Here is a 23,956-nt window from a genome sequence, read left to right as displayed (position 1 = left end):
GCATATAAACACAGTATATTGTAATGTGTTCTCTGCATATAAACACAGTATATTGTAATGTGTTCTCTGCATATAAACACAGTATATTGTAATGTGTACTCTGCATATAAACACAGTATATTGTATTGTGTTCTCTGCATATAAACACAGTATATTGTAATGTGTACTCTGCATATAAACACAGTATATTGTAATGTGTACTCTGCATATAAACACAGTATATTGTAATGTGTTCTCTGCATATAAACACAGTATATTGTAATGTGTTCTCTGCATATAAACACAGTATATTGTAATGTGTTCTCTGCATATAAACACAGTATATTGTAATGTGTTCTCTGCATATAAACACAGTATATTGTAATGTGTACTCTGCATATAAACACAGTATATTGTAATGTGTTCTCTGCATATAAACACAGTATATTGTAATGTGTACTCTGCATATTGTCATAGAAATTTAGACTGCAAACATATAATAATACCCCTTTATTGCACTCTGATGTTATCTTATCTGTGACACCCCTGTGGTGCTGGTTGGTTACTTTGTTATAGCCCAAATTCCTTTGGGCTATGTTGGGGGATGTCTCTTGTGGGAGTGGAGACTATAAAGGCTGTGGCCTTATGTTTACTCAGGGAGTCAGACTGGGTCTTCCGTTGCATTGAATTGGTCATGTGAGTTCCTGACTCCTTACTCGAGTAAAATCCTAATACTTCCAAACTATGAATCCTTGTGTTGCCTCATTATTATGTCTTCCTGAGCATGTGTCCCACAGATTGCCATAACATTTTGGAGGTTTCCCACCGAGATTATGCTGGACTTGGCGGTCGTCGGCTTGGTGAGTAAGTTCATTCTTTCGGGCTGGGCCGACGACGTGCGCAAGTGAGTATGTGGGTGTCTGTTTGGATGTTCAGGAAATGAGGTATTGCTTTTATTCGGGGTTTTAAGGTATTAGTGATGAAATTTGGTTGTGATCACGATAGGCATTTTTTTTTGATGGCCTATTTAAAAGAGGGAAACGAAAGTTTTGCCTTTCATGTGCATGCCATGAGAGACGGAGGAACAGTGTTTGGTTGGTTGAATGACTCAAGATGGTTAGACAAGGAGGTCTGACAAATGGTACCAGTGTACATTTGGAAAAAAGAATAGTCTATTCAATAAATCACTCATTACGTTGCCTGCTGTCTAAAAAGGGGGACTTGATCCTGCCTGGGGTATCCTGTTGTTTTATGAAGCAACAAAAAATTGGCTAGCCAGAGTGTGTGTGTGTGTGTATTGTCTGTGAGTGTTAAATGTATGGCCTAAAAAGGGAGACAAGTTGTCTTGCCTAACTTCGTAGCTACTGAGAAGGGAGGTTGATCCTCGCCTTATACTAGGGTACCTTGGCTAACAGAAGCATAAAACAATTGTGAAGCGCTATGTATGGATATATCATTTGAAAATGAATGTGAATGGTCTGTCATGAAAACTGATTGAGTGTTGAATGGAGTGGTCTGCTGTATGTGAGTGTGTGAGAGACAGAAAAGGAGTGTGAGAGGAAATTGTGAAAAAGGGATGTTAAATAGTTAACAGCCTAGAATGAAAATGAAGATATGAGAATTGATATAGAGATATATTAAGGTAAAGTAATACGTTTTAAATCATATGATGTCATATGATTCTCGAGACGAGAAAAATGGAAATAGTTCCAAATAGGGATAAAAATAAGGAAGTAAATAGTACCTACAGTATGTGTATGAGTGAAAATGCTCAACCTTGTGAAGAACATTTTTAGGGCCAGGAGAAGATATTTAGGTGCATTATGTACAGTTTCTGTGTCGAAATGTGGGCTAGAGTAGTCAACAGGTGAAATGGTAGTCAAAATAGTTTAATCTATTACCTCACTCAGTTATCCTGAGTGTGGGGCTAAAGTAGCCTTGATGAAAGAGTAGCATCGATGACTGGTTTACTAGTTATCACTTCATTTTGATCAAGTGACTGTCTAATATAGACTTATTTATCCTTAGCATGGCATGGTAGCTAGCCCCTGAGGGCTATTACGGTTCCCTTTTAAGGGGAGTTGTCGTGAAATTTAAAATTGTTTTATGTAGAAAGAATTTAATCTAAATTCCCCAGGCAGGCCATGCCCTGATTGATATTAAAAGTTAGTTTAAGTGTTTAAAATTAAGTGGCTCTTTAGTTCCTAGAGAAGTGAGCCTTGCTAAGCTATGCACCATACAGTATAGGTCAGGAGGCTATCACCTGGTTTTCTGTAATATACGCAGCTTGATGTATAAGTATGCCCCTGGATATTCATGTTGTAAATCGCTCTGAATTAAGAGCGTCTGCTCAATAGTAAATTGGACAGTGTGACAGTTAGTGGAGTGAGATTGAGATAAAGATTACTTGAGACTGAAAGAAAGTTTTTTTTAAATGACAGATCTACTGCGTGCGCGCGAACCTAGTTATTATAAGCACGTTGTTTAATTGTAGACAGATTGGAGAAAAGAAAAATGCCAAACATTATGGTAATGTTAAAATGTTTAAGGTAAAACAGAATGGATAGGTTACAGAGCAGTGTATGCAATCAATGCATTCAAAAGAGCTGAAAATGTTTTATGGACCCATAATAGTGATCCTTAAAAGCCCAATAAAAGGCCTACAATATAACGAACCTTCATTTACCACCTACAGTATATTGCGTCCTTTTCACCCCTAGGCCAACTCGTAGTGTTAGGGTTAATTTAAGAACGTAAAATGGGCTGGGGGAGTAGTAAAGTAAGCTCCAAGCCGTCGGCCTGTGAAAGCAGAAAAGATGCAAAGAATGTGGAGTCTTCACTCCATGTGGTACACAAATGATGCCTGGGGCTAGTGTTTTAGTCAGTATAGGGAGAAAAAGCTGGTGTTCTATTTAAGGACTTAGGTCTTAGGAAAAAATGTAGTGTAAGTCATAAGTATACCCGGTTTGTGTTGGGTTGTAATCTACAGTATGTCTTAAAGTGTAATCTACAGTAGGCCTATGTCTTAAAGTATATACAGATTGTAATCTACAGTATGTCTTAAAGTGTAATCTACAGTAGGCCTATGTCTTAAAGTATATACAGATTTGTAATTTTGAAAGTCCAAATAAGGCATAAAATAAAATGAGTATGCCCACATGCTGATAGCTTGTGACGGTGATTGATTTGATGACATTATTTGAAGGACAGGAACCCAAAAGTTAAATATGGAATAGAATATAGCAGCTATAATTGCAAACTTTAGTGTACAGTGGATTGCAATATTATGCAAAAATAAATGTACGGCTGTCGACAACACCTCATCCTGTTCCGTTGGAAAGAGGGTACCACATGGACGGGTCCAAACTACTGGTTTTGTTTTTTCCAGTATGAGGGGGCAACTCTGTGTCAGGGTTGAGAAGAGAACGAACTGAACATTGGACATTGGTCACTAGCATTGGACATTGATGCACTGACATTGCAAACAGTGATGGGGGATCACTGGACAATGATACGATCGGAATCTGAAGGAAACAAAGATTCTTGAATCGGAATCCCGACATGAAGGAGTACGCGTTGGTGACAACTGAATGCGAAAAAAGCTGTGCTATTTTTGTGGCTCTGCAGTATGGTGGAGGGGTGAGGTGAAGCTGACAGGTGTACATTGGGATCGAATGATAGTGAGTAGCTACAGAGTTGCATTTGTTCCACTTATGGCTGCTATAAAACAAAAATAGGTTGTATTTACAAAAATATAGTAGTGATAGATACTGTGATTGGTTGTCAATCTCACTGACAACTGGCAAACTCTTAAAAAAACAGAGTTTGACTTTTTGTGTCCCATGCAGGCCGTAAAATTATCTTATCAGTAAACAAAGGGATTTCCAGCTGTTTCAGGGCACTTATCTAAGTTCCTGTGACATGGTCAATAAAACCCCCTTCTGGGAATAGACGTTTAAGTGCTGCCAAGAGGCTTCATTCGGCTAAAAATTCAGACCAAGGTATAGTGAAAGTACAAGTTAATTTAGTTCAATTAGTGGTGCCGAAGTTATGAGTGGGTTTAGCAAAAAGGTCTATTGATTACATGGCTGTTATTGATGTATTGGCTGTATGAGTTAAATTTAAGACATACTGTACTGATGTAACCTGTTTACATGATCAGATTGTGATCAAGCTTTAGGAGTAGCCTATTGTCAAGGAATTTGGGTTGACCTGGTTGAACCTTCCAGGAAGCGCCAGGGCAGCTGTGTTTCTTATCTCTATGATGGTAGGCCAGCTGTGTTTTGATTAGCCTGGGGAGGGTGATGCTATGTTGAGAATGTAAAGGCATACTATGATCAGCTGCACAGGGTCAGATACTACAATACTAATACATTGGTGGAGTTCAATAGTAGGCCTATAGTACTAGATAAGTGAGATAGATCATTGAATCACTTCAGCATGTGTGTGCAGTAATTACGCTCACTCAAATAAGAAGGACAGTTAAGATAGAATAATTCTTAAAGAATGTCCTGTAGTCATGAAGGTCATGATCAAGGTAAAATCTTAGAAGTTGAAACGGTGTAAAATCAGTCAATCTCTACATTATATTGTTTAGAGAATTACTTAGGATGCAAGTACAGTATACTGCAGGCATAGTTTTGTTAAATAACAATTGATTTGAGTAGTATTTGTAATGATGCATGACAGTTTGGTTGACGCTACATTGTGTTATACTCTTGTCTTCAAGACCGGTGAATTTGAATTGATAAATTGAATGTGTGTCACAGATGAGATGAGATGAGATTCAACGGATTGTCAGTGTACAGTACAAGCAAAGTACAGCGGAAAGTATTTTCGCATCTCACCAATAGTGCGAACATATCAGTAGAAGGATACATTAATAAGTAGGCTACAGTAGTAAGAGCAGGTATGAGCTGAATAAGGATTTGGGCAGGAAGAGAAGAACCCATTGACAAAATAGGTCATATTGTGATCTATTTTTTGGACACCCCAAGGTGGAGTATCATATGAGAAATAGAAGTATATGGTGTATTTAAAATAGGACAAGGTATGTGTTTCACTGTAAACATTATTCATATACGTGTGATAAAAGGGGTTTGTTTCGAGGGACGCCTTGAAACAAACAAAAGTATGTAAGAGTGTACTAAAATTGTTATGTTTCCTGTATGAATATTCTGATCCAAGTTTCTTAGGTTCGTGGTGGAGGCGATCCAGATTGATGTGACATGAGATTGATTTCTCTCATGTTTTGTGGCATGATGTTACTAACGAAATTAATGGTGTTACTAACGAAATTGACTAATCCCTGACGGAAATTGGAATTGTGCATGTGTGCATGTGCGCCGAATATCTTGCTGTGTTTGCAGAAGTCATTGGATTTGGAAGTCGAATCTGTGAGTATTACGTGGGTAAGTTATGCAACAACTTGATGTTTCCTGGTGGAATAATAGCATAGGAGGATGTTCTAAATCATGTTGCAGTTATGCGATTAGTTCTGAACAACGGTATTGTTTGATGATGCCATACTAAAGAGACATATAAGAATGTGTTCAGAGATAAGATATCTACGCAATAGATAGTTGCACAAACACACATATGCTTACTGAGAGTTAGAGTTGTACGTTAGAGCTGAGCATAGCTGCCTGGTTGAGTCAGAAAGAGCATTGAGAAGTGGTGGACTAGCAGTAAATGAAATTCGATAATACATGTTTATTGCTGCTGTAGCTACGTAGTATTGAGTCCACCATCAACATTCAAATTAGTAGTAATGTGACTGTATCTGAGCTGGATATGACATAGCGAAGGGAATATGATCCAGGTAGAGTAGGGCTTTTCAATGGTGTTGTAGTTTTTTCTTTCAGCTCCATAATAATGAGAAGAGTCGTGTTGGAATAACATGACGAATGATGAAGTGGATCTGATGACATGGCTAAGTATCGTTTGGGGATGATATGGAATATGTATTAATGAGAAGTTGTCAACTAAGGTCCACTTAGATGCGGAGTCGGGTTGAATGAATGATAGTATGTAGACTGGTTTATGAATGAATAGTTAATTCTGGTACTTACATTTCCGTGTTTAAAAGACAGTTGTGTTACATGATCAAGCCAAAGCTTATTATGCCTATCCATGTTGAGATAACACAAGGTAATAATGTGCCAGCTGATTGTTGTGGACAGAAGATAAGTACGATTGATTAATGCAGGTTAAGTTCAAGACCCGACTTAAACTACCCATAATAGACCAGGGGTTGCTGTGACTGCTCCTGCAGGCTGGGGGCTTAAATGCAGGCATGCCCACGGAGCGGGACCCGTGGTTTATATAAGGTCAGGGGCCATCTCGAATGAATGCCCGGCTCCGGTTAGGTGTGGTTAATGACATATTACTCGCATTTGTTTTCTTTCTTTTTCAGAAATGAGTGGTTAGTCTGCTGTCCGCGACGTGTCCACGCTGATGTCCCTATGGGGGATCAAGTGCTGTTAGCACTCTGGACTCTGAATCCTGCGATCATGTGCTCGGGAGCCGTTTCTGAATGATGTTGCATCACCTGTGCGGTGACAATTTCTGGTCTTTTGGGAGGCTTTGACGTGTGCAGCTGTTCTGTCAAATGGCCGATCTGCAAGCTCACGACATGTCTGGAGCTTGTGGATGTGATGCACATTGTGCTTGAGCTTTGTGCTTTGAGCTCTGTGAAAGAGCTACTTCCGGTTTGGATTGCTCTGTGCGGTGTTGACCACATGGCACCTGCAAGTGGACAGTTCTGAACGGACATTTTTTGGTGCTGAGATGTTTTTTGTCTGAGGGCTACGACGTTTTGCTGTATGTTTAATTTGGCTTTGCCTTGTTTTGTTTGTTGTTGTGAAACTATTGTACCACTGTGTATCGTAGGCCTTGTGTGCGGTCGCTCTATGATGAGGGCCATGTAGGAATTTTCCCTGTTTGTCTAACCCATTGGGTTCCAGGTTTTTTGCCTACATCTGCGATGTACTGATAAGTGGTGTTTAGGGGTTTTTAAATGTTTAAAAGTGGGGTAATGTCATAGAAATTTAGACTGCAAACATATAATAATACCCCTTTATTGCACTCTGATGTTATCTTATCTGTGACACCCCTGTGGTGCTGGTTGGTTACTTTGTTATAGCCCAAATTCCTTTGGGCTATGTTGGGGGATGTCTCTTGTGGGAGTGGAGACTATAAAGGCTGTGGCCTTATGTTTACTCAGGGAGTCAGACTGGGTCTTCCGTTGCATTGAATTGGTCATGTGAGTTCCTGACTCCTTACTCGAGTAAAATCCTAATACTTCCAAACTATGAATCCTTGTGTTGCCTCATTATTATGTCTTCCTGAGCATGTGTCCCACAGATTGCCATAACAATATAAACACAGTATATTGTAATGTGTACTCTGCATATAAACACAGTATATTGTAATGTGTACTCTGCATATAAACACAGTATATTGTAATGTGTTCTCTGCATATAAACACAGTATATTGTAATGTGTTCTCTGCATATAAACACAGTATATTGTAATGTGTACTCTGCATATAAACACAGTATATTGTAATGTGTACTCTGCATATAAACACAGTATATTGTATTGTGTACTCTGCATATAAACACAGTATATTGTAATGTGTACTCTGCATATAAACACAGTATATTGTAATGTGTTCTCTGCATATAAACACAGTATATTGTAATGTGTACTCTGCATATAAACACAGTATATTGTAATGTGTACTCTGCATATAAACACAGTATATTGTAATGTGTACTCTGCATATAAACACAGTATATTGTAATGTGTTCTCTGCATATAAACACAGTATATTGTAATGTGTACTCTGCATATAAACACAGTATATTGTATTGTGTTCTCTGCATATAAACACAGTATATTGTAATGTGTACTCTGCATATAAACACAGTATATTGTAATGTGTTCTCTGCATATAAACACAGTATATTGTAATGTGTTCTCTGCATATAAACACAGTATATTGTAATGTGTTCTCTGCATATAAACACAGTATATTGTATTGTGTTCTCTGCATATAAACACAGTATATTGTAATGTGTACTCTGCATATAAACACAGTATATTGTAATGTGTACTCTGCATATAAACACAGTATATTGTAATGTGTACTCTGCATATAAACACAGTATATTGTAATGTGTACTCTGCATATAAACACAGTATATTGTAATGTGTTCTCTGCATATAAACACATTATATTGTAATGTGTACTCTGCATATAAACACAGTATATTGTAATGTGTTCTCTGCATATAAACACAGTATATTGTAATGTGTACTCTGCATATAAACACAGTATATTGTAATGTGTACTCTGCATATAAACACAGTATATTGTAATGTGTTCTCTGCATATAAACACAGTATATTGTAATGTGTACTCTGCATATAAACACAGTATATTGTAATGTGTACTCTGCATATAAACACAGTATATTGTAATGTGTACTCTGCATATAAACACAGTATATTGTAATGTGTACTCTGCATATAAACACAGTATATTGTAATGTGTACTCTGCATATAAACACAGTATATTGTAATGTGTACTCTGCATATAAACACAGTATATTGTAATGTGTACTCTGCATATAAACACAGTATATTGTAATGTGTACTCTGCATATAAACACAGTATATTGTAATGTGTACTCTGCATATAAACACAGTATATTGTAATGTGTACTCTGCATATAAACACAGTATATTGTAATGTGTTCTCTGCATATAAACACAGTATATTGTAATGTGTACTCTGCATATAAACACAGTATATTGTAATGTGTTCTCTGCATATAAACACAGTATATTGTAATGTGTACTCTGCATATAAACACAGTATATTGTAATGTGTACTCTGCATATAAACACAGTATATTGTAATGTGTTCTCTGCATATAAACACAGTATATTGTAATGTGTACTCTGCATATAAACACAGTATATTGTAATGTGTTCTCTGCATATAAACACAGCTTTTAATCCACTTCCTCAGTATATTGTAATGTGTAGACTCAGTATTAGTAGTAGTATTAGTAGTATTAGTACTCATTCTCAGTATATTGTAATGTGTACTATATCAAGTTCCTCAGTGGCGCTCTATTCCGGCCAATCACAGATATTTATTTACTGTGACTCACTAGTTGCTAGGGGTTACCGGGCGGAAAATACAGCTAAGAATATCCCTGTGGTGGAGAGAGTGACTCCTTTATATGGCTCTGAAGGAGAGGGGAGGGGAGGAGAGCAATGCATTTAGACTGGAGAGGAGAGGAGAGGAGAGGGCCAGTGAGTCAGAGAGTGAGTAGGGGTTTCCTACATTAGTATGTGACCGTTTCTGACCGAGGCTATAAGTCACTGACATTTTTTAAATGTGAAAGCAGGGAATCACAGCTTCAAATAGACATATTGGTTGTTCAGTTTGACCCACCAGTTTTGGAGATATGGCTTATAGAGTAATGTCTGGCAGAGAAACAGCGAGTTGAGAAAATAGGCTTGAAAGGTTCACTTCTGTGGACTCTAACATTACACCTAGCTACATGTTTAAGCATTTATTTCATATTTACATGTCTTCTGTGGTCTATAACATTACACCTAGCTACATGTTTAAGCATTTATTTCATATTTACATGTCGATTTAAGCTCTGACATTTATTTCTGACATTTATTTCAGACATGCTCTAGGATGTGAAGAGTCTGCCTGTGATGTTAACTCATTTTGGATAAAATAAAATAAATCGTTTTTTCTCCTCTCCTGAACTGTTGCCACCATGACTGTCCCCTATTAAAAAGAGTCAGGTATGTTTGAGGGGCGCTAGCCTACTTCTATGTCCAGCTTTGAGGGTTTGTGTGAACAGAAACATTGAATCCAGAATGAGATATGATGATGTATGTATTATTTTGTGGCTTTCGCCTTTATTGTATATATATATATATATATATATATATATATATATATATATATATATTCCAATCCCAGTCAATACCGCTGAGCCACGGCCCAGGATGGACCTCTGAGCCACGGCCCAGGATGGACCGCTGAGCCACGGCCCAGGATGGACCGCTGAGCCACGGCCCAGGATGGACCTCTGAGCCCCAGGATGGACCTCTGAGCCACGGCCCAGGATGGACCTCTGAGCCACGGCCCAGGATGGACCTCTGAGCCACGGCCCAGGATGGACAGCTGAGCCCCAGGATGGACCTCTGAGCCACGGCCCAGGATGGACCTCTGAGCCCCAGGATGGACCTCTGAGCCACGGCCCAGGATGGACCGCTGAGCCACGGCCCAGGATGGACCTCTGAGCCACGGCCCAGGATGGACCTCTGAGCCACGGCCCAGGATGGACAGCTGAGCCCCAGGATGGACCTCTGAGCCACGGCCCAGGATGGACCTCTGAGCCCCAGGATGGACCTCTGAGCCACGGCCCAGGATGGACCGCTGAGCCACGGCCCAGGATGGACCTCTGAGCCCCAGGATGGACCTCTGAGCCCCAGGATGGACCTCTGAGCCCCAGGATGGACCACTGAGCCACGGCCCAGGATGGACCTCTGAGCCGCAGGATGGACCTCTGAGCCCCAGGATGGACCTCTGAGCCCCAGGATGGACCGCTGAGCCCCAGGATGGACCACTGAGCCCCAGGATGGACCTCTGAGCCCCAGGATTGACCGCTGAGCCCCAGGATGGACCACTGAGCCCCAGGATGGACCACTGAGCCCCAGGATTGACCGCTGAGCCCCAGGATTGACCGCTGAGCCCCAGGATGGACCGCTGAGCCCCAGGATGGACCTCTGAGCCCCAGGATTGACCGCTGAGCCCCAGGATGGACCACTGAGCCACGGCCCAGGCCATGATGTATGATTTTTATACTGTACCTTGGAGGTCAGAGGTCAGTATTTTACTGTACCTTGGAGGTCAGTGTTGACAGCAGTAATAGAGTATTTTACTGTACCTTGGAGGTCAGAGGTCAGTATTTTACTGTACCTTGGAGGTCAGTGTTGACAGCAGTAATAGAGTATTTTACTGTACCTTGGAGGTCAGAGGTCAGTATTTTACTGTACCTTGGAGGTCAGTGTTGACAGCAGTAATAGAGTATTTTACTGTACCTTGGAGGTCAGAGGTCAGTATTTTACTGTACCTTGGAGGTCAGTGTTGACAGCGGTAATAGAGTATTTTACTGTACCTTGGAGGTCAGAGGTCAGTATTTTACTGTACCTTGGAGGTCAGTGTTGACAGCAGTAATAGAGTATTTTACTGTACCTTGGAGGTCAGAGGTCAGTATTTTACTGTACCTTGGAGGTCAGAGTTGACAGCAGTAATAGAGTATTTTACTGTACCTTGGAGGTCAGAGTTGACAGCGGTCAGGTTTCTCTCCGTCAGGATGTGAGTCTGGATGTGTTGTTCCAACACGCTGATGTTGGACCTCAGAATGTCCTGAAACACACATAAATACACACACACACACACACACACACACACACACACACACACACACACACACACACACACACACACACACACACACACACACACACACACACACACACACACACACACACACACATGAATAAACCACGGAAAGAAAGAATGAAAGAAAGAAAGAAAGATTCTTCATGTCTGAGTCATCAAACCACTCGGAGCGGTCCCTACACATGGCCACGCCCACACACATGACATCACAGGCAGGGCTAGTGACACTCCACGCAACATTACAGAGACTGTAGTGTGACAGTACAATACTTTAAATTACAGTACAGTACTGTACAATACTTTAAATTACAGTACAGCACTGTACCATACTTTAAAACAGTTGTCATGTTGCACGCATGTCTAAAATTGCTGATATTTGCGCCGCCCTCGTTGAAAACAATGTATTTCCAACTCCAGCTTGTCTCTCTCCATCCAGGCTGCATGAACAGAGCTCAGCTTTCTGACCCCTCAATGTCCTAACTGTCTCCTCTATGGCTCTGGTCTGACCCCTCAATGTCCTAACTGTCTCCTCTATGGCTCTGGTCTGACCCCTCAATGTCCTAACTGTCTTACTGTATGGCTCTGGTCTGACCCCTCAATGTCCTAACTGTCTCCTCTATGGCTCTGGTCTGACCCCTCAATGTCCTAACTGTCTCCTCTATGGCTCTGGTCTGACCCCTCAATGTCCTAACTGTCTCCTCTATGGCTCTGGTCTGACCTCTCAATGTCCTAACTGTCTCCTCTATGGCTCTGGTCTGACCCCTCAATGTCCTAACTGTCTCCTCTATGGCTCTGGTCTGACCCCTCAATGTCCTAACTGTGTCTTTTGTTCTCCCTAAACACTGTGAACCTGTCTATGTCATCTAGTTCTATAAACGGTGTGAACCTGTCTATGTCATCTAGTTCTATAAACGGTGTGAACCTGTCTAGTGTCATCTAGTTATATAAACGGTGTGAACCTGTCTATGTCATCTAGTTCTATACACGGTGTGAACCTGTCTAGTGTCATCTAGTTCTATACACGGTGTGAACCTGTCTAGGGTCATCTAGTTCTATAAACACTGTGAACCTGTCTAGTGTCATCTAGTTCTATAAACAGTGTGAACCTGTCTAGTGTCATCTAGTTCTATACACAGTGTGGACCTGTCTAGTGTCATCTAGTTCTATAAACACTGTGAACCTGTCTAGTGTCATCTAGTTCTATACACGGTGTGGACCTGTCTATGTCATCTAGTTCTATAAACTAGATAGATAGAACATTATGTAGACTTAGATAGTATTTTAAACAGACTTATAGCTTGTTATGTAGACAGCTCTAGAATTGCACTTTATGTAGTCATAGCACTTTATAGTACACATGTATAATATATTATATAGTATAGTATGTATAGTTTACATAGATACTCCACTGTTACGTTCTTAGTTTACGCATGATTCATGATAACTACTTTTTATACATGTGATGTATGCCATGCTTTTTGTTATTGCTTAATGTAAGTCGCTCTGGATTAAGAGCGTCTGCTAAATGCCTAAATTGTAATTGTAAATAAACGGTGTGAACCTGTCTAGTGTCATCTAGTTCTATAAACGGTGTGAACCTGTCTAGTGTCATCTAGTTCTATAAACGGTGTGAACCTGTCTATGTCATCTAGTTCTATAAACGGTGTGAACCTGTCTAGTGTCATCTAGTTCTATAAACGGTGTGAACCTGTCTAGTGTCATCTAGTTCTATACACGGTGTGGACCTGTCTATGTCATCTAGTTCTATAAACGGTGTGCACCTGTCTAGTGTCATCTAGTTCTATAAACGGTGTGAACCTGTCTAGTGTCATCTAGTTCTATAAACGGTGTGAGCCTGTCTAGTGTCATCTAGTTCTATAAACGGTGTGAACCTGTCTAGTGTCATCTAGTTCTATAAACGGTGTGAACCTGTCTAGTGTCATCTAGTTCTATAAACGGTGTGAACCTGTCTAGTGTCATCTAGTTCTATAAACGGTGTGAACCTGTCTAGTGTCATCTAGTTCTATAAACACTGTGAACCTGTCTAGTGTCATCTAGTTCTATAAACGGTGTGAACCTGTCTAGTGTCATCTAGTTCTGTAAACACTGTGAACCTGTCTATGTCATCTAGTTCTGTAAACACTGTGAACCTGTCTAGTGTCATCTAGTTCTATAAACGGTGTGAACCTGTCTAGTGTCATCTAGTTCTATAAACGGTGTGAACCTGTCTAGTGTCATCTAGTTCTATAAACGGTGTGAACATGTCTAGTGTCATCTAGTTCTATACACGGTGTGAACCTGTCTATGTCATCTAGTTCTATAAACGGTGTGAACCTGTCTAGTGTCATCTAGTTCTATAAACGGTGTGAACCTGTCTAGTGTCATCTAGTTCTATAAACGGTGTGAACCTGTCTGTCATCTAGTTCTATAAACGGTGTGAACCTGTCTAGTGTCATCTAGTTCTATAAACGGTGTGAACCTGTCTAGTGTCATCTAGTTCTATAAACGGTGTGAACCTGTCTAGTGTCATCTAGTTCTATAAACGGTGTGCACCTGTCTAGTGTCATCTAGTTCTATAAACACTGTGAACCTGTCTAGTGTCATCTAGTTCTATAAACGGTGTGAACCTGTCTAGTGTCATCTAGTTCTATAAACGGTGTGAACCTGTCTAGTGTCATCTAGTTCTATAAACGGTGTGAACCTGTCTATGTCATCTAGTTCTATAAACGGTGTGAACCTGTCTAGTGTCATCTAGTTCTATAAACGGTGTGAACCTGTCTATGTCATCTAGTTCTATAAACGGTGTGCACCTGTCTAGTGTCATCTAGTTCTATAAACGGTGTGAACCTGTCTAGTGTCATCTAGTTCTATAAACGGTGTGAACCTGTCTAGTGTCATCTAGTTCTATAAACGGTGTGAACCTGTCTAGTGTCATCTAGTTCTATAAACGGTGTGAACCTGTCTAGTGTCATCTAGTTCTATAAACGGTGTGAACCTGTCTAGTGTCATCTAGTTCTATAAACGGTGTGCACCTGTCTAGTGTCATCTAGTTCTATAAACACTGTGAACCTGTCTAGTGTCATCTAGTTCTATAAACGGTGTGAACCTGTCTATGTCATCTAGTTCTATAAACGGTGTGAACCTGTCTAGTGTCATCTAGTTCTATAAACGGTGTGAACCTGTCTAGTGTCATCTAGTTCTATACACGGTGTGGACCTGTCTATGTCATCTAGTTCTATAAACGGTGTGCACCTGTCTAGTGTCATCTAGTTCTATAAACGGTGTGAACCTGTCTAGTGTCATCTAGTTCTATAAACGGTGTAAACCTGTCTAGTGTCATCTAGTTCTATAAACGGTGTGAACCTGTCTAGTGTCATCTAGTTCTATAAACGGTGTGAACCTGTCTAGTGTCATCTAGTTCTATACACGGTGTGAACCTGTCTATGTCATCTAGTTCTATAAACGGTGTGAACCTGTCTAGTGTCATCTAGTTCTATAAACGGTGTGAACCTGTCTAGTGTCGTCTAGTTCTATAAACGGTGTGAACCTGTCTAGTGTCATCTAGTTCTATAAACGGTGTAAACCTGTCTAGTGTCATCTAGTTCTATAAACGGTGTGAACCTGTCTAGTGTCATCTAGTTCTATAAACGGTGTGAACCTGTCTAGTGTCATCTAGTTCTATAAACGGTGTGAACCTGTCTAGTGTCATCTAGTTCTATAAACGGTGTGAACCTGTCTAGTGTCATCTAGTTCTATAAACGGTGTGAACCTGTCTAGTGTCATCTAGTTCTATAAACGGTGTGAACCTGTCTATGTCATCTAGTTCTATAAACGGTGTGAAGCTGTCTAGTGTCATCTAGTTCTATAAACGGTGTGAACCTGTCTAGTGTCATCTAGTTCTATAAACGGTGTGAAGCTGTCTAGTGTCATCTAGTTCTATAAACGGTGTGAACCTGTCTAGTGTCATCTAGTTCTATAAACGGTGTGAACCTGTCTAGTGTCATCTAGTTCTATACACGGTGTGAACCTGTCTATGTCATCTAGTTCTATAAACGGTGTGAACCTGTCTAGTGTCATCTAGTTCTATAAACGGTGTGAACCTGTCTAGTGTCATCTAGTTCTATACACGGTGTGAACCTGTCTAGTGTCATCTAGTTCTATAAACGGTGTGAACCTGTCTATGCCATCTAGTTCTATAAACGGTGTGAACCTGTCTAGTGTCATCTAGTTCTATAACGGTGTGAACCTGTCTATGCCATCTAGTTCTATAAACGGTGTGCACCTGTCTAGTGTCATCTAGTTCTATACACGGTGTGAACCTGTCTAGTGTCATCTAGTTCTATAAACGGTGTGAACCTGTCTATGCCATCTAGTTCTATAAACGGTGTGAACCTGTCTAGTGTCATCTAGTTCTATAACGGTGTGAACCTGTCTATGTCATCTAGTTCTATACACGGTGTGCACCTGTCTAGTGTCATCTAGTTCTATACACGGTGTGAACCTGTCTAGTGTCATCTTGGCCCTGTCACTTTACCAAATAAATACTTTAAGTGAATTGTCAGTGAATTGGCTCCAGAGAGGAGAGAGAAAACAGATCTTACAGTGGTCAGTGTTACATCTATCTAGAGGAGAGAAAACAGATCTTACAGTGGTCAGTGTTACATCTCTCTAGAGGAGAGAAAACAGATCTTACAGTGGTCAGTGTTACATCTCTCTAGAGGAGAGAAAACAGATCTTACAGTGGTCAGTGTTACATCTCTCTAGAGGAGAGAAAACAGATCTTACAGTGGTCAGTGTTACATCTATCTAGAGGAGAGAAAACAGATCTTACAGTGGTCAGTGTTACATCTCTCTAGAGGAGAGAAAACAGATCTTACAGTGGTCAGTGTTACATCTCTCTAGAGGAGAGAAAACAGCTCTTAAAGTGGTCAGTGTTACATCTCTCTAGAGGAGAGAAAACAGATCTTACAGTGGTCAGTGTTACATCTCTCTAGAGGAGAGAAAACAGATCTTACAGTGGTCAGTGTTACATCTATCTAGAGGAGAGAAAACAGATCTTACAGTGGTCAGTGTTACATCTCTCTAGAGGAGAGAAAACAGCTCTTACAGTGGTCAGTGTTACATCTCTCCAGAGGAGAGAAAACAGATCTTACAGTGGTCAGTGTTACATCTCTCTAGAGGAGAGAAAACAGCTCTTACAGTGGTCAGTGTTACATCTCTCCAGAGGAGAGAAAACAGATCTTACAGTGGTCAGTGTTACATCTCTCTAGAGGAGAGAAAACAGCTCTTACAGTGGTCAGTGTTACATCTCTCCAGAGGAGAGAAAACAGATCTTACATTGTCCAGGGTGCATCTCTCTAGAGAGTTGGTCTCCAGCAGAGCTGTCAGCAGGGTCCTCTCTCCCTCCACCTTGCCTCGTATCTCCTCCACCATGCTTATAGATACAGTAGATAGTACAGTAGACGGTACTTACGTTGGTAAGGGTACAGTTCTCCAGCGTAGTGTTGGTCATCTCCAGCACAGCTGTCAGCAGGGTCCTCTCTCCCTCCACCTTCTTCAGCTTGCCTCGTATCTCCTCCACCATGGTCTCCAGAGCCAGGCGGTCTTTCTGCATGATCTCTTTGGTCCTCTGCAGGGTCTCCTCTGAGACCTGGAGCTCAGCGCGGCACTCTGACGACAAAGGGCTGATCTTCAGGTCAGGACGGGTGGCCCAAACCACGATGATGATCAGAGACACGATGGACCACAACGCCAGGAAGGCCAGGACCACCGACCGGGTGGTCTGGGAGGACTTGGAGCCCGTCATGATGTGAGACAGTCAGTCTGTCTGTCTGTCTGTCTGTCTGTCTGTCTGTCTGTCTGTCTGTTCCTCTCTCCTCTCCGTCTTGTTGAAGAGTGAGCTATGGATCCTCTGTGGACTGTGTGTGTGTGTGTGTGTGTGTGTGTGTGTGTGTGTGTGTGTGTGTGTGCCTACCGGCCAGGAAAAAGAGGAGTGTCCGTGTGGGGGCGTGTCCTAAAACCACTCCCTGTAACTTCAGTTGGGATTTGAAACAGACTTCATGAATATTCATGACCACTAAACTCTGACAACACTGACCTGAGAAAACCCCCCCCCCCCCCGGGGCATTCTGGTACCTGGACAGGGAAAAATGACTAACCACACACACACACACACACACACACACACACACACACACCACGTACGTGTTCCCCTCCTACGGTGTGGGAGGGGGAGGAGGAGGAGGGGGGGGGGGGGGGGGAGGGGTTTCCTTGAATGTGCGTCTCTGTGTTTCTGTTTCCATTTCTCAACAAACCTCTAAAACCTCTGGACCTGTTCCCAGAGAGAGAGAGAGAGAGAGAGAGAGAGAGAGAGAGAGAGAGAGAGAGAGAGAGAGAGAGAGAGAGAGAGAGAGAGAGAGGAGAGAGACAGAGAGAGAGAGAGGGAGGGAGGGAGGGAGGGAGGGAAGGAGAGAGAGAGAGAGAGAGAGGGAGGGAGGGAAGGAGAGAGAGAGAGAGAGAGAGAGAGAGAGGGAGGGAGGGAGGGAAGGAGAGAGAGAGAGAGAGAGAGAGAGGGAGGGAGGGAGGGAAGGAGAGAGAGAGAGAGAGAGAGAGAGAGAGAGAGAGAGAGAGAGAGAGAGAGAGAGAGAGGTTTAATGGAAAGCTTTACTTCATGCTTGTATATTTACTAGTATTTTAAAGGACGGAACGTTTTTAGAATCTTATTTTTACTCTTATACTTCTGATGACATCACAGTGATCATAGTTATGATGACATCACAGTGATCATAGTTATGATGACATCACAGTGATCATAGTTATGATGCAGGCACGTGCAAGGGGGGGGGGGGGGGGGGGCTAGGGGGGCTTGAGCACCTGCCCTTTTGCAGAAAGTGCCCTTTCCCTAAAAAAATAAAAAAATAAAAATATATATATGGGAGGTACTGTTACTATGGGAGTGAATGGGAGTGAATGGGAGTGAATGGGACTGAATGGGAGTGAATGGGAGTGAATGGGTGTGAATGGGTGTGAATGGGAGTGAATGGGACTGAATGGGAGTGAATGGGAGTGAATGGGAGTGAATGGGACTGAATGGGAGGTACTGTTACTATGGGAGTGAATGGGAGTGAATGGGAGTTACTGTTACTATGGGTGTGAATGGGAGTGAATGGGAGTGAATGGGACTGAATGGGAGGTACTGTTACTATGGGTGTGAATGGGAGTGAATGGGAGTGAATGGGAGGTACTGTTACTATGAGTGTGAATGGGAGTGAATGGGAGGTACTGTTACTATGGGTGTGAATGGGAGTGAATGGGACTGAATGGGACTGAATGGGACTAGATGGGAGTGAATGGGAGTGAATGGGAGTGAATGGGAGTGAATGGGACTGAATGGGTGTGAATGGGAGTGAATGGGAGTGAATGGGAGGTACTGTTACTATGGGTGTGAATGGGAGTGAATGGGAGTGAATGGGACTGAATGGGAGTGAATGGGATTGAATGGGAGTGAATGGGAGGTACTGTTACTATGGGTGTGAATGGGAGTGAATGGGAGTGAATGGGACTGAATTGGAGGTACTGTTACTATGGGTGTGAATGGGAGTGAATGGGAGTGAATGGGAGTGAATGGGACTGAATGGGAGTGAATGGGACTGAATGGGAGTGAATGGGAGTGAATGGGACTGAATGGGAGTGAATGGGAGTGAATGGGTGTGAATGGGTGTGAATGGGAGTGAATGGGAGTGAATGGGACTGAATGGGAGTGAATGGGAGTGAATGGGAGTGAATGGGAGTGAATGGGACTGAATGGGAGGTACTGTTACTATGGGAGTGAATGGGAGTGAATGGGAGTTACTGTTACTATGGGTGTGAATGGGAGTGAATGGGAGTGAATGGGACTGAATGGGAGGTACTGTTACTATGGGTGTGAATGGGAGTGAATGGGAGTGAATGGGAGGTACTGTTACTATGAGTGTGAATGGGAGTGAATGGGAGGTACTGTTACTATGGGTGTGAATGGGAGTGAATGGGACTGAATGGGACTAGATGGGAGTGAATGGGTGTGAATGGGAGTGAATGGGAGTGAATGGGAGTGAATGGGAGTGAATGGGACTGAATGGGTGTGAATGGGAGTGAATGGGAGTGAATGGGAGGTACTGTTACTATGGGTGTGAATGGGAGTGAATGGGAGTGAATGGGACTGAATGGGAGTGAATGGGATTGAATGGGAGTGAATGGGAGGTACTGTTACTATGGGTGTGAATGGGAGTGAATGGGAGTGAATGGGACTGAATTGGAGGTACTGTTACTATGGGTGTGAATGGGAGTGAATGGGAGTGAATGGGAGTGAATGGGACTGAATGGGAGTGAATGGGACTGAATGGGAGTGAATGGGAGTGAATGGGAGTGAATGGGATTGAATGGGAGTGAATGGGAGGTACTGTTACCCTTTTGCAGAAAGTGCCCTTTCCCTAAAAAAATAAAAAATAAAATGTTTTATTTTTTTATTTTTTTTAAAGTAATGATAATGGGAGTGAATGGGAGGTAGTGTTACTATGGGTGTGAATGGGAGTGAATGGGAGTGAATGGGAGGTACTGTTACTATGGGAGTGAATGGGAGTGAATGGGAGCTACTGTTACTATGGGAGTGAATGGGAGGTACTGTTACTATGGGTGTGAATGGGAGTGAATGGGAGGTACTGTTACTATGGGAGTGAATGGGAGCTACTGTTACTATGGGAGTGAATGGGAGTGAATGGGAGGTACTGTTACTATGGGTGTGAATGGAAGTGAATGGGAGTGAATGGGAGTGAATGGGAGGTACTGTTACTATGGGTGTGAATGGGAGTGAATGGGAGTGAATGGGAGCTACTGTTACTATGGGAGTGAATGGGAGTGAATGGGAGGTACTGTTACTATGGGTGTGAATGGGAGTGAATGGGAGTGAATGGGAGGTACTGTTACTATGGGAGTGAATGGGAGTGAATGGGAGCTACTGTTACTATGGGAGTGAATGGGAGTGAATGGGAGGTACTGTTACTATGGGTGTGAATGGGAGAGAATGGGAGTGAATGTGAGGTACTGTTACTATGGGAGTGAATGGGAGTGAATGGGAGCTACTGTTACTATGGGAGTGAATGGGAGGTACTGTTACTATGGGAGTGAATGGGGGTGAATGGGAGTGAATGGGAGGTACTGTTACTATGGGTGTGAATGGGAGTGAATGGGAGTGATTGGGAGGTACTGTTACTATGGGTGTGAATGGAAGTGAATGGGAGTGAATGGGAGTGAATGGGATGTACTGTTACTATGGGTGTGAATGGAAGTGAATGGGAGTGAATGGGAGGTCCTATTACTATGGGAGTGAATGGGAGTGAATGGGAGTGAATGGGAGGTACTGTTACTATGGGAGTGAATGGGAGTGAATGGGAGTGAATGGGAGGTATTGTTACTATGGGAGTGAATGGGAGTGAATGGGAGCTACTGTTACTATGGGAGTGAATGGGAGTGAATGGGAGGTACTGTTACTATGGGAGTGAATGGGTGTGAATGGGAGTGAATGGGAGTGAATGGGAGGTACTGTTACTATGGGAGTGAATGGGTGTGAATGGGAGTGCATGGGAGCTACTGTTACTATGGGAGTGAATGGGAGCTACTGTTACTATGGGAGTGAATGGGAGTGAATGGGAGGTACTGTTACTATGGGAGTGAATGGGACTGAATGGGACTGAATGGGAGTGAATGGGAGGTACTGTTACTATGGGAGTGAATGGGAGTGAATGGGAGTGAATGGGACTGAATGGGACTGAATGGGAGTGAATGGGACTGAATGGGAGTGAATGGAACTGAATGGGAGTGAATGGGACTGAATGGGACTGAATGGGAGGTACTGTTACTATGGGAGTGAATGGGAGTGAATGGGAGTTACTGTTACTATGGGTGTGAATGGGAGTGAATGGGAGTGAATGGGAGGTACTGTTACTATGGGTGTGAATGGGAGTGAATGGGAGTGAATGGGAGTGAATGGGAGGTACTGTTACTATGAGTGTGAATGGGAGTGAATGGGAGGTACTGTTACTATGGGTGTGAATGGGAGTGAATGGGAGTGAATGGGACTAGATGGGAGTGAATGGGAGTGAATGGGTGTGAATGGGAGTGAATGGGAGTGAATGGGTGTGAATGGGAGTGAATGGGACTGAATGGGAGTGAATGGGTGTGCATGGGAGTGAATGGGAGTGAATGGGAGGTACTGTTACTATGGGTGTGAATGGGAGTGAATGGGAGTGAATGGGAGGTACTGTTACTATGGGAGTGAATGGGAGTGAATGGGAGTGAATGGGAGTGAATGGGACTGAATGGGAGTGAATGGGATTGAATGGGAGTGAATGGGAGGTACTGTTACTATGGGTGTGAATGGGAGTGAATGGGAGTGAATGGGACTGAATTGGAGGTACTGTTACTATGGGTGTGAATGGGAGTGAATGGGAGTGAATGGGAGTGAATGGGACTGAATGGGAGTGAATGGGATTGAATGGGAGTGAATGGGAGGTACTGTTACTATGGGAGTGAATGGGAGTGAATGGGAGTGAATGGGAGGTACTGTTACTATGGGTGTGAATGGGAGTGAATGGGAGTGAATGGGACTGAATGGGACTGAATGGGAGGTAATGTTACTATGGGAGTGAATGGGAGTTACTATGGGTGTGAATGGAAGTGAATGGGACTGCATGGGAGGTACTGTTACTATGGGTGTGAATGGGAGTGAATGGGAGTGAATGGGACTGAATGGGAGTGAATGGGACTAGATGGGAGTGAATGGGAGTGAATGGGTGTGAATGGGAGTGAATGGGAGTGAATGGGAGTGAATGGGAGGTACTGTTACTATGGGTGTGAATGGGAGTGAATGGGAGTGAATGGGAGGTACTGTTACTATGGGTGTGAATGGGAGTGAATGGGAGGTACTGTTACTATGGGTGTGAATGGGAGTGAATGGGAGTGAATGGGAGGTACTGTTATTATGGGAGTGAATGGGAGTGAATGGGAGTGAATGGGAGGTACTGTTACTATGGGAGTGAATGGGAGTGAATGGGAGTGAATGGAACTGAATTGGAGTGAATGGGAGTGAATGGGAGGTACTGTTACTATGGGTGTGAATGGGAGTGAAAGGGAGTGAATGGGAGTGAATGGGAGTGAATGGGAGGTACTGTTACTATGGGTGTGAATGGGAGTGGATGGGAGTGAATGGGAGGTACTGTTATTATGGGAGTGAATGGGAGTGAATGGGAGTGAATGGGAGGTACTGTTACTATGGGAGTGAATGGGAGTGAATGGGAGTGAATGGGAGGTACTGTTACTATGGGAGTGAATGGGAGTGAATGGGAGTGAATGGGAGGTACTGTTACTATGGGAGTGAATGGGAGTGGATGGGAGTGAATGGGAGGTACTGTTACTATGGGAGTGAATGGGAGTGAATGGGAGGTACTGTTACTATGGGAGTGAATGGGAGTGAATGGGAGGTACTGTTACTATGGGAGTGAATGGGAGTGAATGGGAGTGAATTGGAGGTACTGTTACTATGGGAGTGAATGGGAGTGAATGGGACTGAATGGGAGTGCATGGGAGTGATTGGGAGGTACTGTTACTATGGATGTGAATGGGAGTGAATGGGAGTGAATGGGAGGTACTGTTACTATGGGAGTGAATGGGAGTGAATGGGAGCTACTGGTACTATGGGAGTGAATGGGAGGTACTGTTACTATGGGAGTGAATGGGAGTGAATGGGAGGTACTGTTACTATGGGTGTGAATGGAAGTGAATGGGAGTGAATGGGAGGTACTGTTACTATGGGTGTGAATGGGAGTGAATGGGAGTGAATGGGAGGTACTGTTACTATGGGAGTGAATGGGAGCTACTGTTACTATGGGAGTGAATGGGAGGTACTGTTACTATGGGAGTGAATGGGAGCTACTGTTACTATGGGAGTGAATGGGAGTGAATGGGAGGTACTGTTACTATGGGAGTGAATGGGAGTGAATGGGAGTGAATGGGAGGTACTGTTACTATGGGTGTGAATGGGAGTGAATGGGAGTGAATGGGAGGTACTGTTACTATGGGTGTGAATGGGAGTGAATGGGAGGTACTGTTACTATGGGAGTGAATGGGAGTGAATAGGAGCTACTGTTACTATGGGAGTGAATGGGAGGTACTGTTACTATGGGTGTGAATGGGAGTGAATGGGAGTGAATTGGAGGTACTGTTACTATGGGAGTGAATGGGAGTGAATGGGACTGAATGGGAGTGAATGGGAGGTACTGTTACTATGGGAGTGGATGGGAGTGAATGGGAGGTACTGTTACTATGGGAGTGAATGGGAGTGAATGGGAGTGAATGGGAGGTACTGTTACTATGGGAGTGGATGGGAGTGAATGGGAGGTACTGTTACTATGGGAGTGAATGGGAGTGAATGGGAG

At 42.8% G+C, this 23,956-nt stretch overlaps 1 protein-coding gene across 1 annotated transcript in view; it reads right to left on the bottom strand.

The window, feature by feature from the left end:
• The window catches only part of LOC306926761 (uncharacterized protein), a 30,937-nt gene extending 13,584 nt beyond the window's left edge, over nucleotides 1–17,353 (bottom strand). The window contains exons 1-2 of the mRNA XM_079506177.1: nucleotides 16,963–17,353; nucleotides 11,357–11,453 (exon numbers count right to left, since the gene is read on the bottom strand). Coding sequence (XP_079362303.1) covers nucleotides 11,357–11,453; nucleotides 16,963–17,295 — 430 coding nt within the window. The 5' untranslated portion in view covers nucleotides 17,296–17,353. The remainder of the gene's footprint in view (nucleotides 1–11,356; nucleotides 11,454–16,962) is intronic.
• Nucleotides 17,354–23,956: the final 6,603 nt, after the last annotated feature.

This window comes from Electrona antarctica (genome assembly GCF_951216825.1).
Source record: "Electrona antarctica genome assembly, chromosome: 7".
In the NCBI taxonomy this organism is placed as follows: domain Eukaryota; kingdom Metazoa; phylum Chordata; class Actinopteri; order Myctophiformes; family Myctophidae; genus Electrona; species Electrona antarctica.
The sequence above is the reverse complement of the archived record's forward strand: the minus strand, read 5'-3'. Positions and strand labels throughout refer to the sequence as shown.